This window comes from Abrus precatorius, unplaced genomic scaffold (assembly GCF_003935025.1).
Source record: "Abrus precatorius isolate BTA unplaced genomic scaffold, Abrus_2018 Scaffold9, whole genome shotgun sequence".
NCBI classification, from domain to species: domain Eukaryota; kingdom Viridiplantae; phylum Streptophyta; class Magnoliopsida; order Fabales; family Fabaceae; genus Abrus; species Abrus precatorius.
Window position 1 is genome coordinate 32,932,862 of NW_020874439.1, and position 18,403 is coordinate 32,951,264.

The 18,403-nt window shown below is 32.3% G+C and overlaps 2 protein-coding genes across 3 annotated transcripts; both read right to left on the minus strand.

Annotated features, from left to right (window-relative positions):
- Positions 1 to 207: 207 nt before the first annotated feature.
- Positions 208 to 7,183, minus strand: LOC113849099 (protein PTST, chloroplastic). Its single transcript, XM_027478719.1, has 9 exons — positions 6,968 to 7,183; positions 6,195 to 6,235; positions 5,620 to 5,926; positions 3,842 to 3,931; positions 2,784 to 2,852; positions 1,860 to 1,965; positions 1,573 to 1,661; positions 679 to 791; positions 208 to 589 (listed from the first exon to the last, which is right to left on the minus strand). The coding sequence occupies exons 2-9, from the start codon at positions 6,215 to 6,217 to the stop codon at positions 487 to 489; spliced, it is 900 nt and encodes a 299-aa protein (XP_027334520.1). The 5' UTR covers positions 6,218 to 6,235; positions 6,968 to 7,183; the 3' UTR covers positions 208 to 486.
- Positions 7,184 to 15,495: 8,312 nt separating this feature from the next.
- Positions 15,496 to 17,274, minus strand: LOC113849100 (protein C2-DOMAIN ABA-RELATED 4). 2 transcript variants are annotated; one of them, XM_027478721.1, is made up of 3 exons: positions 17,049 to 17,274; positions 16,268 to 16,363; positions 15,496 to 15,902 (listed from the first exon to the last, which is right to left on the minus strand). In XM_027478721.1, exons 1-3 carry the CDS (start codon positions 17,157 to 17,159, stop codon positions 15,612 to 15,614), a joined length of 498 nt encoding a protein of 165 aa, XP_027334522.1. In that variant the 5' UTR covers positions 17,160 to 17,274; the 3' UTR covers positions 15,496 to 15,611. The 2 variants fall into 2 exon arrangements, with proteins under 2 accessions (XP_027334522.1, XP_027334521.1); XM_027478720.1 differs by having other exon boundaries at positions 17,022 to 17,274.
- Positions 17,275 to 18,403: the final 1,129 nt, after the last annotated feature.

Here is an 18,403-nt window from a genome sequence, read left to right on the forward strand (position 1 = left end):
TGACAACAACTGACTATTGATATACATATACAAGTTCTTTTAAAAATGCTCCTAAACCCAGTTTTTATCAACTTCATAAATGTGACTTTAAAAAATATTTTTTTTTTAGCATAGTCAATCTTTTCCAAGCATGTATTTGAAATGAAATTCTGAATACCCAACAAGGTCCAACATCAATTGATAAATAATCAAGTCTAATTCTTAATTGTATTTATGAAAAAAATTTCATTAAAAAAGATAATATCTACATTTGTGATTTGCCTATCAGCTATTAACTGGGGTATAGCCTTAGTTCACAACCAAAATAAAATTACAGGCCAAAAAATGTTCATATGTAAATGAGTTCTAGTAACATACTCCAACACCCAAAAAGTATTTATGGGTATATATACCAACCAAAGAAAATTTACATAACTTCGAGAAAATAACACCCAAGTTCTGCTAATGTATCTGTTACAGTGTTGCTAGGATTGAAAATACAGATCATTACTCAACAACTAACAAATTATTTTTCGTTAACCCTTCACCAACAATAGGGAACTCTGTTGACAGCTGCCATTCACCATCTACTAAGAATTTGATTTCATACCTACATAATAATTTTTGTTTTTGGATTAGAAAAGGACTCAAGGTTATAAGTCAGTTCAAAATATTTCAGGGAGTAGATAAAAATGGTACCTTCCAGGCCTAAGCATCAATGTTGTTGAGAACCTTGCATAAGAACCTGTATACTCAGGAGAAAGGTGCTCCCCTTGGCTCCAGCCATCAAAATTGCCCATAACTTGCACGCTCTGATGGAAAATAAAGTTCACACAAGCATTTTAGGCATTAGCATACACTTAAAATTTATGAAACCACCCTATTGCATAATGCTGCATTCATGAACAAATGTTATATCCTAAACATTTAAAGCAAATGTTTGGTGCTGGAGAACAAATTTGTAAATATTAATATAGGCCCAATTTGGATAAACTTATCAAATAGTAATTATAAAAGTAAAAAATTAAGTAGTAAAGTGAATCAAACTTCTTTCATAAGTTAAGATTAACTTATGTTTCTCTATTTTTTTAGGAGTTTTCTCATTTAACTCTAAAAATTGAAAAGATAAGTTTCTTTTAACTTATGAGAAAAAATTTATTCATTTTTCATGTTAATTTTCTTATCTTATAAAGACTTATCTAAAAATTTATCCAAACTAGGTCATACTCATTTGAATCAGTTTATGCCAGCAAGGATGTAAATATGCTTAATGATGTACATTTTGCTAGAGAAATCAAAATTCATTTTGAAATATAGACAATAGACATAAATTTTTTGGCATCTCTTCATATAATAGAACTTTTTGTGGGAATAGCAAGGAGGGAGAAGAAATAGGAAATATAGAACTTTCCTAGTTAGTTGCATCAGCTGATTCAATTATCTTCATAACATTAGCTATAAAGAGCTATATATTGAAATTTTGAGAGCACTATATACAGAGTCATTGATGTAAGAAAAACACAGTTCCATGATTCAAATTGTCAAACCAAATTCTCATTGAATATTTGGAAGTTTAATCTTGAATATGTTTACCTCAGCCATGCCAAACCAAAAAACAGAAACCTCCTTCGATTGTGCCACATCAACATCCTTTATTTGTTCCTTCAATTGTTCATTCACCGCTATAGAGGCAAAAACAAAGCATTTGCACAAATAAAGATCCAAGAGGAATCATTGGTAAGAATAACATCGCTGTGAAGTTTTATTAGTTTATTCCACATTAAAACCAATACATAGTTTTGTCCATAAGTACACTTGAACCATACAGGGATGGCCCTAATCATGTGGATTAAAATTGATCAGGACAAATAACATTATACCTTCTAATCTAGCAACAAGGTGAGAGTGAATGTACTTTCCATTGATCTTCCGTGAACCTTCTGGAATACCAGATTGAGCTACTTCTTCTGCTAGTCTGACCAAAGCCTGAGTCCAAGGTAAACAGTATCTTAGCTCTATGATTCTCAATTGAAGTTTGAACAATTTTATTATTCAACAAACGAATTCCAGTTAAGTAAACTAGTGTCTTGCCTATTAAAAGTAACAACAATGCATGTTTACAGAGCTCAAAAAATGATTGGGTAGAGACTTAAACTATATCTCTGTTAAATGACATTCTTTTACTTATTGTTATCTTATTAGTATAATATAGCTTTTAAAAGTCCCATCAAATCAATTTAATTGTTGAAATAATTACATATCTAACAATCAGTAGCTGTATATCCTCAGATACCAAATTTGACATTATGTTTGAATTAATTAGTTCAATATCATAAAAGCTTTAACAAAATTTTAGATTAATATTCTTCTCCCATTTCATTTTTACCCACAAACTGTGTTTAACTAATAAGATTAATAACTTGTACACAAACTTTTGAGCAATTGAAATGCTAAAAACTGTATCCTGTGATAACATGATTTGTGTTTTCAAATGCAATGACTTGAAATTCTTGACTTCTTACGACAAAAGGCTATAGCACTACAACAAGCACACTGAATGGAGAAATACACGAGGTGCTGATTCTGTGCATAAGGGGATTGGAAGAGATAAACCACTACCAGTCCTATAATTTCATGATTCAATTCCCAAAAGAATAAAACTGTATTAAGATACAAGCATAGTCATGAAAGATATACTCATTCAATTATAAAGTATGAAAACTGTTAGTCAGCAAAATGAAACACAGAAATGTTGGCAGTATAAAAATAGCATAAAAAGTGAGAAGGTGGCAATAAATTTTAACCTGAATTTCAAGCTCCATGTCAGCAAGTTCACTTTTAAATTTTACCAATGCGTCCTCCTTTACATGCAACTGTAGAGAGAAAGAGGCCAGTATAGGATCTCAGTGCAGGGCCTATGCCATTTATACATCTTCCAGTCTATCTTCTGACTACAGCATCTAAAATTACTATAAAATATCCCCACTCCCAATGGTTCATAATATATAGAGAAATCAGCATGAATTCAATAATAAAACCCACGTCCACCCTGCACCAAGGCCCTGATCCCAAAATAAAGAAAACAAAATAGAAAAAGGCTGAAAATTAGAAGGATCAAGCCACTCCAAACACAACATACTACAATTACAGTTGATTACCTGATGCTGAAGAGGAAGAAAAAGAAGAATATCAGACATCAAAGTCTATTGTTAAAACACCCCATCAATATTCATTCATCCATATTATGGCAATCAATATATCAGTCAATGATGATAGGTTTTATGGATGAAAATGTTGTGTGATTTCAGCACTAACCCCTAATGTAAATGGACTATTATAATTATGAAAAATGCAAAGACCAATCAAATTCACGTTTCCCTCCATTTAAGCAAATATTCCAAATGCCATGCCATCCACGTATATCATGCTTTCCAGTTGATCCATTTCTTTTACCAGCAATAATTATCTTGTTTTATTGACATTATATACTCAACAAGATGCTGCTATATCAGATTGATTGACTAAACTCATCGAATAGGGATAGTATTGACATCCAACACATCTTCTATCCATAGATCTATCAATATTTTCTATTGGTCTAGGACAACCGGTATCTAGATACCACATTCGGCATCCAATCGAGATCGAGTCAAGCACAACCATAATGGGCATCCAATCTGGATCTATCTATAGTTTGGCTCAAACAATATTCACTCATTTTGTATATAAGATTGTGATACAACTCGCTAACTGTTTAGAATTATTATTTTAAACAGTCAAAACAGGAACCATGGTTATTGTACAGAAACAAAACACCCAGATTCCAATTTAATGATAATGTCAAACATTTCAATATAGACACCTGTCTTTTGAGGAATCGATTTTGCATGTTGGCTTCACTAAGTTTCTTGGTGAGTTTTTCTCTGTGTGTGTCAGCTAGCAGTCCCATTATCTGTTTAATAAAATTTGAAACAGAAGATCTAAGTATGATGTATTAATCCAAGCTGCATACACAAGAAAAACGGTATCTTCAACAAGTGTGATCAACCTGGCCATAAACATAGCAATCATTTGTTCAAATGTGAGATATTCTCAGCAACCAAACACACAAGTTCACCATATCAAATTCAATCTTAGAACATCATAACTTAACAGGATGTTGATTGTGTACAAGCTTGCCTTTGTTACATGATTCATGGATTCATGGAGCCCTCTTCCCAATTAGTATCTGATAGGAACTGGAAATGAAACTATATTCAACTGGACAAAATGGAGTAACCTCCTTACAACTGGTGTAAGTGTAAGCCTTCAGTAAATCAGAAAGCAGAAACACAGAAATTGGAGAGACCCATTTAAAAAATGGAGTAACCTTACAACTGGTTCAAGCTCATTTTTCTTCCTTTAGAAAGTAATAATCTAACAAACCACAATGTGAGAGACCCATTTAAAGAATAATAATCCATTTGGAAATACACTTCAAAACTTGAAATAGTTTCTTTTTACTAGCTTTATTTTATCCTTACATTTGTCCCAAGTCCATTTATTGTTCTGAATTCCCATCATAGGAGTATGTTAATATATGAAAAATATCTCACAATGTCAATATTATATCTTTGAATATTTTAGGGTATCTAAGATTATATTGTAGGATTAGTTTCCATATTTTAGTTAGGATTACGACATAATATTAATATAAACAAATGTTCATTATGTTTTATCATCACGTTGCATCATATCAAATATCAAATCAATACAAATCTCAATATATTCAGTCTCATCTATCTTCTTTTTCTTCCTCTACACCTTAATCCCTATTATTTCAACACTGGTGTATCGATTTTTGTTCTCTAAGAATACTGTGATATGAGGTTGTGTTCCAAATAAATACAGGCTAACCTCTCATCAGTTAACAAACACCCCAAACTCCAAAGCCAAGAAAAGTAAAACTGGATAAAGGAAATAACACCACAACAGTAAAGGAAGGAATTGATTCTAAGAGTATGTTTGATTTCTGTTTTTAAAACAGTTTTTTGTTTTTAAAAAATAAATTTTAGTACAAATTTGTACTATAATTTATTTTTAAAAACAGAAAACTGTTTTTAAAACAGGAATCAAACATATCCTAAGCCTGTTTATTAATTAGACTCTTCTGACATGAGCATGATAAAGGCACTACAATTCTCTATTTCATAGGTCATCCTCATACTGTACAATAAACATCTTTTCTTAAAGCCAAGGAAAAAGAAAATAGATAGACAGACAGATAAATAAAATTCTCAACAAGGTAGGAATTGAATCCTAGGTCTCGCTCTAACTATCATATAAACCACTTCTAGGTTTATTCTTGCAGAAAACTCAGAAAAAAGTAGAGAAAGAAAGAGATAAGTGTTAAGTGGTTTTAACATCATGAAATCACAAGGTATATCAATGCTTTAAGAGGCACACTAAAATTAATTTTACAACAAAGGCAAGACTCCATTTGCTCTAAAGAAAGAGAAAAATAACATGGTTAGGGCAATCAAATAAACAATTAAGACATATTTACATTTCCAGGTGCTTGAGAAGTTAAGAACATGTCTGTAATCAAATGGCAGTTGTGGATTTCATAAAAGACAAATATGAAGTGAATATAAAAAATACCTGTTCACTGGTAAGTGATTGTGCCAAAGCCTCCTCTTCTGAGTCTACCGATGAATCCTCATCCTCACTATAATTATCTCCAGATTGTAATGACACAGATCCCTCTAAACTAATTGGCATTGAATTTGCTCTACAAATAAAAGGCCCTCTTGGATACACTGAAGTAAAAGCTTGGCAGGAAGAGGCCAATCTGTGAAAGTTCCATCTTGAACTCTGGGCAGGTACATTATATGGAAGTTTCTTAGCGCTTTCCCATCCTATTCTTGAAATATTTGAAAAAAAAGGACCTTGTGTTTCAAGATGACACCTACACAAAATACAGAAGAAACATGATCTCTCAGTCTCAAACCCAACAATAAGGTACGACAATGTAAACAACATCACTAAAAGTAAAGGTTACAACTATAAATCGAAACAGTTATATTCCTTAGTAATTACTGAGAGATAGCTAAAACCAAGTATTATGAGCCCCATTAAAAAAATCCATATTTTCATTTTCTGGAGTTGAGGGAAGGACAATGGTAATGCTTCATACCTTTAAGGTTAATTCACTATTATATCTCATGTAAGCTTACCTTGTAATACTTATTTCCATCATGAAGAGGTTGTTTTTCCCCTGTCAACGACCAAAAGAAAGCAGAACATTAGAATCTATTCAAACAGATACGTTGAATCAACATAATAACACCACAAGACCAAAATGTCAGGATGACTGACCTTGAAGAAAAATATTAAATACATTCTGAATAAGGTGTTTCAAAATAAGTTAATTGGTCAGATTTTGATATTCATATCGTAAACCAAAAGTTAGGAACGATTCAAACGGGACAGGATTTGGCTTCAAAGGTGTAGGGATAACAATACATCACAAGCATCTCAACAGAAATTAAAACTCCAATTCAGGAAAACTACCCACCAAAACATTTTACAGTATGAGAAAGCAGAAAAACAGGCCCACATAGCAAAAGGATGTTGCACACTTTCTGCAGTGTGCTTCCATCCAATATTTTCTTCAGACTAAAGAACTCCAACCAAAATTTATGATTCAAACCAAGTTTCTCAAGGCACATGCTATAAACACAAAACAACACACACAAAAAATATTTCTTAATGGGGCTAATGGATTTAGAACAACACCACAAACAAACAAAAGGGAAATTATCTTCTCTCATGAATCACTTCAATGAGCGGAAAAATGAGCACAAAACCGAACCAAATGCTAACTTCAAGACCAGTCATGATTTGGTGAACACCTAATGGCTGTGCTTTGTTAATACTAAATTGTAAGCATAATAACATAAGAAAATTCAGTATGCAGTATAGCAATTTGACAGATGTCAGCACTTACAGAGAGTATGAAGAGTAGTTCAAACCCTTGTCTTCGCAGTGATGCTTTGTAGTTCAGATCACGACGCCGAGGTTCATGATCATCGTTCACTGCTCTTAAAGATTTCTTTTTCGAGGCCAATAACCTTAGTTTCTGCTTTTGTGGTGAATAGAACACGTGGCGAAGAGGAATGCACCGATAACCAGCACGTGGGTGTTTTGAGTTTGTGGCTGGGCTGCTTCTAATTTCAAAAACCACAAGGCAATTCTATATAACAGCAAAACAACCTTTTTCCTTTCCTAATGTAAAAGGGAATTATAATGAATAAACATTTTTTTTATATTTATTCATTTGATTGCAACTCTTGTATTAAAATTCATTTTTGTATTTTGAGTTTTTAGTCCTATATTTGTGTCCGGTGGAGAAGTTTCCTCATTCCCTTGTTTTTTATTTTATAAATTACAAAATTATAAAGTTAGGTCTTTATTTCTTACAGTTAAACCCATTTTTTAAGTTTTCCACAATAATAATAAAAATTATGTCCTTCATAATTTTATATCCTATTTCATTTTTAACAAAAAAAAAAAAAAGACAAACGCATTAGACAATAATATAAAATAATTCACAATACTACAAAACACTAAATCAATAATAACAATAATTAATATAAATTATAATATCTAAATTGTCACATGTTCCGCTATAAAAATTGACATCAAAAGTCTTGAAAAAATTATAAAATTACAATTATAAATTTTAAAACAGTGAATAATTTGCTAATATAAGATAACACGCTAAGAAATAAATAGATTTTCTATTAAATCAATAAATAATATATACAAAGTTATTAACTTCTTAAATTCGCATAAATTTAAGCCAAAACAGCACCGTCAAAAAAATCCAAACAGACCTCCAATTTTAATATCTAATTTTAAAAAAAAAAATTAGACTAACTCATCGAATAAGCCTATTTTATCAAATCATATCCCTATTTAGTGAACGAAATTCAAAATCACATTTAACTATGAAAACTCAAATCACACTCAATTAATTTAAAAACAAGTCAAATGACTAAAACGGATATATAAATTTATCTATTAGTGAAAATTTTGTTTGTAAATTCTTGCATGAGAGTAAAAGCACGGGATCAAATAACGGATATATAAATTTATTTCTTTTATACTCAAATTAAAAAACCATAATTAAATTGGTAAGAATTTTAAAAAAAGATATATAATTTGTTTAAAATGAAAGAAATTCAAAAGAGCTCTGTTATATTTTCCTACTTATCCTCTTGATAATCTTATTCCTACTTTAAAATCCATCGGTCTTTTCCTCATTTATAGTAATCAATATTTATCTATTTATCACTCTTTATCAAATAATTATTAATGAAAAAATTATAAAAATATTAGTTGTTTATTAAATTTATAAAATAACAAAAAAAACTAAACAAAAATTGACAAATAAAAAAAAGAGTAAAGTAACATTAACCAATTCTTTTAAAATATATGGAAAGATATACAATAAAATAATTATATATGATAATTTTTTATTAAAAATTATAAGACATTACATAATTTAAAGCATTAATAATATTTATAATTTTTATTATTTATTAATTTTTTTCATTGTGCGTTGTTGAACACACTTTAAAATGAACACAAACTAAACTAAGAACAAGAACAAGAAACGACGATATCAGGAACAAGATCAAGAATAACATGAACACAAATGAAAGCAAAAATAAGAAAACAAGATCAAGATAAGAAACACAAGGAAGAGCAAAAAACGAGACCAAAATTAAGATCAACGCCAAGAGTGAGAACAAGAAAACAAGACAAAGAATAAGAACATGAACACAAAGAACAAGAAACGAGAACAAGATTAAGAAAAAGAAAGATTAAAAAGCATGAACATGAATGAAACAAGAACAAGACCAAGATCAAGAACACAAGTCTAAGAATAAAAGCAAGACCAAGAGCATGAAAAAGAATAAGGAAACAAGAAAGAGCAAGAACAAGAAAACGAAAGGGAGAACGATATCAAAAGATCAAGAGCAAAAACGAGAACAAGATCAAGGCTAAGAGTAAGAAGAAAAAAAAACAAGCTCAAGATACAAAAGAGAACTTGAACACAAGTGAAAGCAAGAATATGACCAAGATCAAGAATACAAGTTTATGAATAAGAACAAGAAAAACATGGAAGAGCAAGAAACGATATCAACACCAAGAGCAAAAACAAGAAAACAAGATCAAGAAGCAAGAAACTGAGACCAAGAAAACAAGAACAAGACCAAGATGAGGAGAAACAAGAAAGTCCATGAATAAGAACAAGAAAAACATGTAAGAGCAAGAAACGAGATCAAGATCAACATCAAGAGCAAGAACAAGAAAACAAGATCAAGAATAAGAATAAGAAAGGAAGGAAGAGCAAGAAACGAGACCAAGATCAAGAAAACAAGACCAAGACAAAGAGAACAAGAATAAGAAAACAAGAAAGAGCAAAAACAGAACACGAACACAAATGAAAGCAAGTACAATATCACAACCAAGATCGCTATTAAAATAAGATAAGATAAAATAGGATTAGTTTGTTATTTTGTCCCACAATTCCCTGTATATTGTTTCCTATATCTTAGGCTATATTGTTAAACTTATTGGTCTATATAATGGCCAGAAAATGAATAATACTTTAAGCTGCTTGTTTCACAACAACTTCCTTTATGGTATCAAGAGCTTGACGTTCCTGCGTCAGTTTGCCCTTTTTTTTTTCTTTTTTTTTTTCTATCATGACTTCCGCAAACCAGCCTCTCAAAATCTCTTATCCAAAATCATCATTTTATCTTCATCCCTCTGATCACCCTGGTGTTCTTCTCACTACTGTTTTGTTAAGTGAGCAATCCAACTATGAAAATTGGGCAAAATTAATGCGTAATGCATTGAAAGCTAAGAACAAACTTAGTTTTGTTCTCGACACGATCATTGCACCCACTGATGAAACCTCTGACGAATCATATGCATGGCCTTTATGTAATTCCATGATTAATAGTTGGATCCATAATACTATTGACCCTCAATTGCAGCCATACATCAAATGCTTTGAGATGGCCAGAGCGCTTTGGGATGATCTCAAGGATCATTTTGCTGTAGATAAAATTCCTCGAATTTTCCATCTAAAAGCTTCCCTTGCAACTATGAAGCAAAATAGCTCATCTGTTACTGATTACTACACCAAGCTTCGATCCATATGGGATGCATTAGAATCCAGTCGCACATCTAATGCTTGCACCACATGTGATAATTGTGCATTCAAAAAATCTGTTGATACCGAACAAGAAAATGATCAGCTCTATCAATTCCTAATGGGTCTCAACCACACTGTCTATAGCAATATTATCACTCAGATTGTCAATACCACCCCACTTCCCACTGTTAATCGGGTTTTTGCCATGGTCATTCAAGAGGAGTCACATAATATAATGATTCAACATTCTGAAATGCCTATTAATGCTCTCAGTTGCGCTATGACCAAGCCATCCACCACTTCATCTAAACCGCAGATCTCCTGCACCCATTGTGGATGCCCAAACTATAATGTCTCATGACGAGGACAGTCCAATTCAGGACGTCTACCTGTAATTTCTGCTCATGCAACTCAAATCAGTGTTCTCTCTAACGAATGAGGCTCATCCAAACCTTTGACGATCAATGATTTCACTCCTGAAATGCTTCAACAGTTGATGTCCATTGTTGTTTCCTCCAAAGCTTCCACCGAAAAATTATCAGGTATGGTGTCCTCTAACCATTATTGGCTACTCGACAGCGGTGCATCTCAACATATAACAGGAAGCATTTCCTTCTTGTCTAATATTCGCACCATTCCTCCTTGCTCGGTAGGCTTACCAAATGGGGCTCATATTTTTGCAGTCAAGTGTGGGGATGTTAAACTAACCTCCACATTATTAATCACTAATGTTCTCTACGTCTCGTCGCTTACATGCAACTTGATTTCCGTTTCTCAATTGCTATGTCGAAACAACTGTGTTGCCATGTTTACTAATTTCACTTCTTTTCTACAGGACCAGTATACGAGGAGGACAATTAGACAGGGTGTTAAGCATGAAGGGGTGTATGTGCTGAGTCAACCCACATCGGCAATGGCTGTTCAGTGTAATTCTTCTTTAAGCTTATGGCATCGGCGGTTGGGCCATCCTTCTTAGCTATGTCTAGCTTTTCTACCATTTGTTTCCAGTTCTAATAAAATAATAGATTGTGATGTGTGCCATAGATCTAAACAAATACGTTGTTCGTTTCCAATAAATAATAAACAAAGTTTATGACCTTTTGATTTAATTCATTTTGATTTATGGAGACCATATAAACATGCCTCCTCCACTGGCGCACATTATTTTCTTACTATATTATATGATTTCAGCAGACATATATGGGTTTATCTTCTGCGTGATAAACGTGAAGCATGCTCAGCTATAATAAAGTTCATTACAATGGTACACACACAATTTAATATCATGATTAAACGAGTTCAAACTGATAATGGCGGTGAATTCCTCACTTCTTCCCTACAACGTTTCTTTGAAAATTGCGGCATCCTACAACAATTGTCATGTGTATACACACCACAACAAAATGGTAGAGTTGAACGCCACCATCGCCATATTCTCAACATAGCACGTGCATTGCGATTTGACAAACAACTTTCTGTTACTTTATGGGGTGAATACATTCTCACGACTGCTCATGTGATCCTACACAGCTGCTCAAAGGAAAAACTCCATATAAAATACTTCACAACAAGCCACCCAAGTATGATAATATTAGGGTCCTTGGATGCTTATGCTATGCTACAGTACTCCCTAAACCAATTGATAAGTTTGCTGCTCGATCGCAAAAATGTGTTTTTGTGGGCTACCCTTTAATTAAAAAAGGATGGAAGGTATTCAATTTAAGTACTAGATAGATTTTTGTGTCACGCGATGTATCCTCTGTTGAGGACACCTTTCCATTTGCACCAAATTCAATTAAAACACTTTCTACACAAGCCACTGCACCACCTACAATCATATATGAATCGTATGAAACAGAACCACATTCCTCAGATGTTCCATCCCCATCACGAGAGCCTGAGGAAAGGGGGAGCACCACTATTTCTCTACCACAAGCTTTTGCAGAACCTCGTCGATCCAGCAGGTCCCATCGCCCACCAGCACATTTAAAAAATTATCATTGCCGCACAGCTACTACACCCACTTCTATCAACGCTCTCTCCAATTGTTCTCTAGGTATTCTCTATCCTATTGAAAACAATGTTACTAATAATGTTTTCTCATTGTAGTATCAAAATTTCTTAGCGACTGTTAGTAGCAACACAGAACCGCGATCATTCAAAGAAGCGATGAAGGACCCACTATGGCAAAATGCCATGAAGCTTGAAATTCAAGCTCTTGAGGATAATCAAACATGGGTAATCACTCCTCTTCCACCTGGTAAGAAGGCGATTCCATGTAAGTGGATCTTTCGCATCAAACATCACTCTGACGGCTCTATTAAACGTTACAAGGCCAAATTGGTCATTGCTGGCAACAACCAAATTGAGGGAGAGGATTATAATGAAACTTTTGCCCCTATCGCAAAAATGGTTAGTGTACGTATTCTTCTTTCTGTTGCTGTTGCAAAAGGATGGCATATTTCTCAACTCGATGTACACAATGCCTTTCTTCATGGAGACCTTGAGGAGGAAGTGTACATGCGATTTCCTCCGGGTTTCAGTAGTGGTACTGCAGGTTCAGCGTTCAAACTGCGTCGATCCCTCTATGGCTTGAAGCAGTTTCCACGAAACTGGTTTGCAAAACTAAGGGACTCACTTATGAACTATGGCTTTAAACAATCCAAAGCCGATGGTTCTCGTATATGTTGACAACATCATCTTGGCTAGTAATAATACTTCTGCTTGTGCTCGGGTTAAACTTCATCTCCAATCATGGTTCAAGATCAACCTTAAATACTTTCTAGGTATTGAATTTGCTCGGAGTTCTTCTGGTTTGTTTTTAAGCCAACGAAAATTTGCAACGGACACTCTAAAAGAATGTGGTTTACTCAGATGCAAACCATGTGGTTCGCCCATGGATCAAAATCATAAGTTAGCTCTTGCTAATGACCCACCTTATAGTGATCCAACAAGGTATTGACGCCTTGTCAGATGTCTTGTATATCTCACTATTACTCGGCTAGAATTAAGCTATGCAGTGCACACTCTCTCTCAGTTTCTTCAAACCTCACTACAAGAACATTATGATGCTTTGTTGCGTGTTTTGCGTTATATTAAAGGAAATCCAAGGCATGGATTACTCCTAAGCTCTAACTGTAATTTTCAACTTCGTGCATATTGTGACTTGGACTGGGCAAGCTATTCGACGATCACTAGGAGATCCATCACGGGCTATTTTGTTTCACTAGGGAACTCTCCTGTCTCGTGGAAATCTAAAAAACAACACACCATTTCTCGCTCCTCAGCAGAAGCAGAGTATTGCGCGGACAAAAGCAATTCCAGTTTCTCATATCCAAGTTGGGTATCTCTTCCCTTCATACTCCAACTTGATGGGGAGTATTAAGATAAGATAAGATAAAATAGGATTAGTTTGTTATTTTGTCCCGCAATTCTTTGTATAATTTTTCCTATTTCTTAGACTATATTCCGCAATTCCCTATATATTGTTTCATGTATCTTAGGCTACATTGTTAAACTTATTAGTCTATATAATGGCCAGAAAATGAATAATACTTTAAGCTACTTGTTTTACAGCAACTTTCTTTAATCGCTAAGAGCAAGAACATGAAAACAAGACCAAGATTGACAACAAGAACACAAATAAGACCTACAAGGCCAAGAAAACAAGACCAAGAGACCGATAACAAGTTTAGGACTATGACCTTCCAAGAACACACGACCAAGACCGAGAACAAAACCAAGATACCACGAACAAAATGATGCTAAATACGTGAAATTTCATGCAAAATCAGAACACACAAAAACCATAATTGAGTATTCAATCAACAAATCCTGGGTCTGAAACAGAGCTATTGCGACATAAAGTTTTACAGCAGAATATCACCAGAAAGTATCAAAAAGTGGATATTTTGAGGTAGATTGCGTGAACGACAGGATTCGAACCTGCGCGTGTAGAGCCCGCTTATTACCACACTGGCACGAAACATTAAATAGAATGTCAATATTTATTATTTTACAAAATAAAATATATATTTTTGAGGGAGTTTATCATGATATTTTTACAAAATACTACTTTTTAAGTTATTTTTTGCATTAATTATTCTTTTATTGAAATATCTTAAATGGAAATAAAGTAATTAATTAGGTAAAATAAGAATAAAATAAATCATGGGTCCCAACAGTTTTGAATGCAGTTTGAAAAAATTATCCTAAATGTTTATATATTTAATATTATTAATGAAATTAATTATATTTTTAACTCTTATAAAATAATTAAAAGATACTTATATTTAAAATTTTAAAAATAAGTAAAGAGATATATAAAAGTATTCTATAGAAAAAAATAGATTTATTTAATAAAAAAATACTGCTATTTTTTAGGACAAGCTACCAACCTTTAGAAAGTTATTCTAGAGCTCGTGTAAATCATTTTCGTAGCACCCATTCATGTGGGCGATCAGAAAAGACATGATTATAACTCAATTAATCGAATATATATAAAGCTTTTTTTTTAGTTTAAACTACAATTATCTTTTATTAAAGGAAATATTATTTAAATTAAGTAAAATAACTATGGATATCAAACTCTTTTTTCCGAATATTTAATACACAGAGCTTTTCAAAACCTTAAACAATGTCTTAAGCAAATCTAATGAACCACCATATTTTATCTATATTTTATATACGATTTTATTAATATTAGTCTTTAAATTAATAATTTTAAACATATTAAATTATAATATTTATTATACTTTAAAATTTAATATATTCTATTACTTTTAAATATTTAAATTTATCTTATATTAAAAAAATACTCATAACACACTTTTTGCGATTAATTAAATTTAAAAAAAAATTAAGAGTAACCAATTATAAAAAATGTTTTGAAAAAAGTATGCTCATAGTATTTCTCTTTCCTTTAATATATCACCACGCGATTAACATATAAAAAAAATTAAGTTAAATTGCTCAAGTGTTATGAGTACTTATGACCGATTAAATTTAAAGTTTTACTCCAACATTTTACGATCACATTAAATAAAAATATTTTATTAAAATAAAACTCTAATTTTAACTCCTTACAAATGAGGACCTAAGTTTTCTCCTATCTGATTGACTAAGGAGAATCTAGTTACGGGCAACATGTCTCCTATGTTTCTTGTACATTATATGAGACAAGCAGATATTCGAGTCCGAATTACAAGGGAAACAACATTTCCCATTCATTTTCACTCACTACTAGTAATTGCAATACAATCAATGACAAACCAGCAAGGAAAAAAAAACAAGACATTTCAGCACATTGAGCAATTTGGAAGTTAAAAAGTAGAGAAACTAAAGCAAATTAAGGGTGCTGCTGGTTTATGAGGCTGCAAGTCTCATAATTTTTACAAAAGGCCAAGAAGTTAGGCGTGTCCTACAGACCCCTTGAACCAGGAATGTCAACCCAATGCAACTGAAGCTCCACTTCCCCACTCTCAACATTTCTTAATCTAAGAACCATGTTTTGCACAACTTTACCATCTTTCCACACAATGTGACTCTCTTCTGCTAAGCAATTTTGTCTGCTAGGTAGCACCTTTGTAACTATAGTATCATTTGGAAGACCTTCCAAGCGCATTTTTATTGCATCAAGAAATGGACCAATCACAAATTCAGCATCCCCCATTTTGTCATCCAAGCTAAATGTGTCCTTGTCATACACAAGCTGCCATCATAAGACAGTAATGTTATTTCCTATGTTGAATTCAATAGAATTTGCTAAGAGTCAATTTAAACTTCCATGATAAATTGAATTAGTTCACCAAACCCCATATATGTTTTATGTTCTAATTCCCAAAATTTAACATTTCGATGATAAGATAATGTTCATGTGACTTAAAATGTTTGTACTACGCTGATCAAGTTTCTACAAATTCAGAAGTTTTACCTTGATGATTGTCATATGATAAAAGTGTATATGAATCGGTAACATGACTCCTACAGATGGTCAATGCTACTTTTATTTCTCATTTTGACGCAAGTTTTGTTCTAAAGTATTGAATGCACAAATTTACTAGAACAGTTACTCACTAGTTGGATTGGAGCATGAGGATCTGAAATGGACAAAGTTAAGTCATCATTCCATTCAGGATTTAGATCCTTCTTCACTACCCGAGTCTTCAGCTTCTGAATGAAACACAAAATACAGTAATGAATTGGATGTTCAGATAAAATCATGAAAAAACATATCGTTAATTATGCAGTTCATTCTAATCACAGACTATATCGTTAGAAATAAGAAATTTAGAATATACACTTAATTACCCTTTTACACATAAATTTCAGCCTATCTTTTATTAAGTTGAACCAGTTGCAGTGCATAATCTTGTTCTAGGGGGAAAAAGAATCATAGAAACTCTTGTTTGGGATGCAGACAGAAATTTTATCCTCACTTATTTATCTAACCTTGTTGTAAAATACCCAAAAAAAAAAAAGACAAGAAAAAAGGGACAAAACTTCATGAGTTAATTTTGCTGCACAAGCTGCTACCGTAACAGATGAAAACGGCTTAAACAAAATTCTAAAACGTTGTACGTATACTCAGATGACATACAAATGAAACAGATACACCACAGTTTGTCAAGTAAGAAATCAGTAAGGTAAAAATGCATCAGAATCAGAGTTATTAATAAAAGAGCAAAGGAGACACAAAAAAAATGATTAAGAATATAAAAAGAGAATTAGAAGAAATATTAACAAAGAAACAAATTCAACAAACTCCGTAGACTTATCACAGAATGCCCAGAAGAAAGTAACCAAAATATGATGAAGAGGCAAAAAACACATGATTAAACAAGTAGAGAAAAATTACCTGCTTGCCCAATTTGATGACAACATAAGGGTCACTACTGACCACATCCCTGATAGCTAGATTGACCCCTCTTTCAACATGAATTCTGAGCAAACCCAATAAGTTCTCCATGGAGAATATGTGAGCAGAGGAAATAAAGCAAAATGGATTTTCAAGACAGAACAAGTGGGGGAAGTGGACCTCTGATTCAAGCACAAAGTGGTTGCAGCTATTTATAATCTATAAACTTCTCTCTTTCTTTATTGTTTTTTCTATGAAGACTAGTTCCTCCTCTCTATTGTAAGAAGTTTGGTTTCTTTAACTTATTCGCTGTTGTCCTTTCATAGGGTCCATACAAATAATATTTTTTTTTGTAAAAAATTATAATAAATTCGCTTTCTACGTTTTAATAATTTTAAAATCTTAATATATAAATAACTTTTTGGATTCATTTTAGATCAATATTATCTGGTGCAGTTACAGTCAAACCATATTACCACAAACGAAGAACAAGTCTTTTTGTCAAAAAATATAAATAATTATCTATTTACACCTAGAACAGAGATAATATTAATTATTATTATTGAATACATTTTTAATCCCTTAAATTTTACAGCATTTTAATTTTAATTCCTATAAAATTATAATATATATTTTATTACTTATATTTTATCAAATTATTGATTTAAATCACTTTCACTTATGTGATTCTACAAAGAAGTTGTGTGTAACACTAAAATTTAATATATGATAATATTTAAATTAATTATGCCATTAATTAATAATTATTAGTATTTGAGGACTAAAATATATTTAACTTAATATAATCGATATTTTGAAATTTACTAAGCAGCCTTAATATTGTAGAATAGAATCAAGAAGCTATTTAATTGAATTCTTCACAAGAGTCTGAGATTTACCATGTAAGCAAAATAATAAATAGAATTAGAATCCAGTGTGAACTGTTTCTGTATTATTTGAATACACGCTTTTGCAATTTATTCATTTTTTCAAATCATAACAAGTTGAATTTAGTGGCAGCGTTTACTCTCCAAGTCTCTTAAAGCCAAACTAATAAGAAGTTTTGGCCCAATGTTAAGCATAATCTTAATGCATAAGCGAAAGACTAAACCATTTTTAGAGGGGGACCTTGGAGTAGGTTATCTAGCATATTTGACATTGACAATGCTTAATTGCCATATTAAATGCAAGCAAACAAGTTAAGCGCGTGGTAAGTTCAAGATATTTTTTATTTTTGTTTATTATGTGGAATCAAGGGGTAACTGATTTTATGCAAGGTTTTAATTTTGTTTTAAATCTTTACTCCGTAATTGTTTTAAACATGATAACTTTAATAGATTGTGGAATAAATATAA

Coding starts and splice junctions, on each gene's coding strand:
- LOC113849099 (XM_027478719.1), bottom strand. CDS start 6,217: ATGATGGAAATAAGTATTACAAG. Junction 2,853..3,841: donor ATCGATTCCTCAAAAGACAG/GTGTCTATATTG, acceptor TTCTCTCTACAG/TTGCATGTAAAGGAGGACGC. Junction 792..1,572: donor TTTGGTTTGGCATGGCTGAG/GTAAACATATTC, acceptor ATTTTCCATCAG/AGCGTGCAAGTTATGGGCAA.
- LOC113849100 (XM_027478720.1), bottom strand. CDS start 17,159: ATGGAGAACTTATTGGGTTTGCTCAGAATTCATGTTGAAAGAGGGGTC. Junction 16,364..17,021: donor TTCTCTACTTGTTTAATCAT/GTGTTTTTTGCC, acceptor TGTTTCATTCAG/AAGCTGAAGACTCGGGTAGT. Junction 15,903..16,267: donor CTCATGCTCCAATCCAACTA/GTGAGTAACTGT, acceptor TTATGATGGCAG/CTTGTGTATGACAAGGACAC.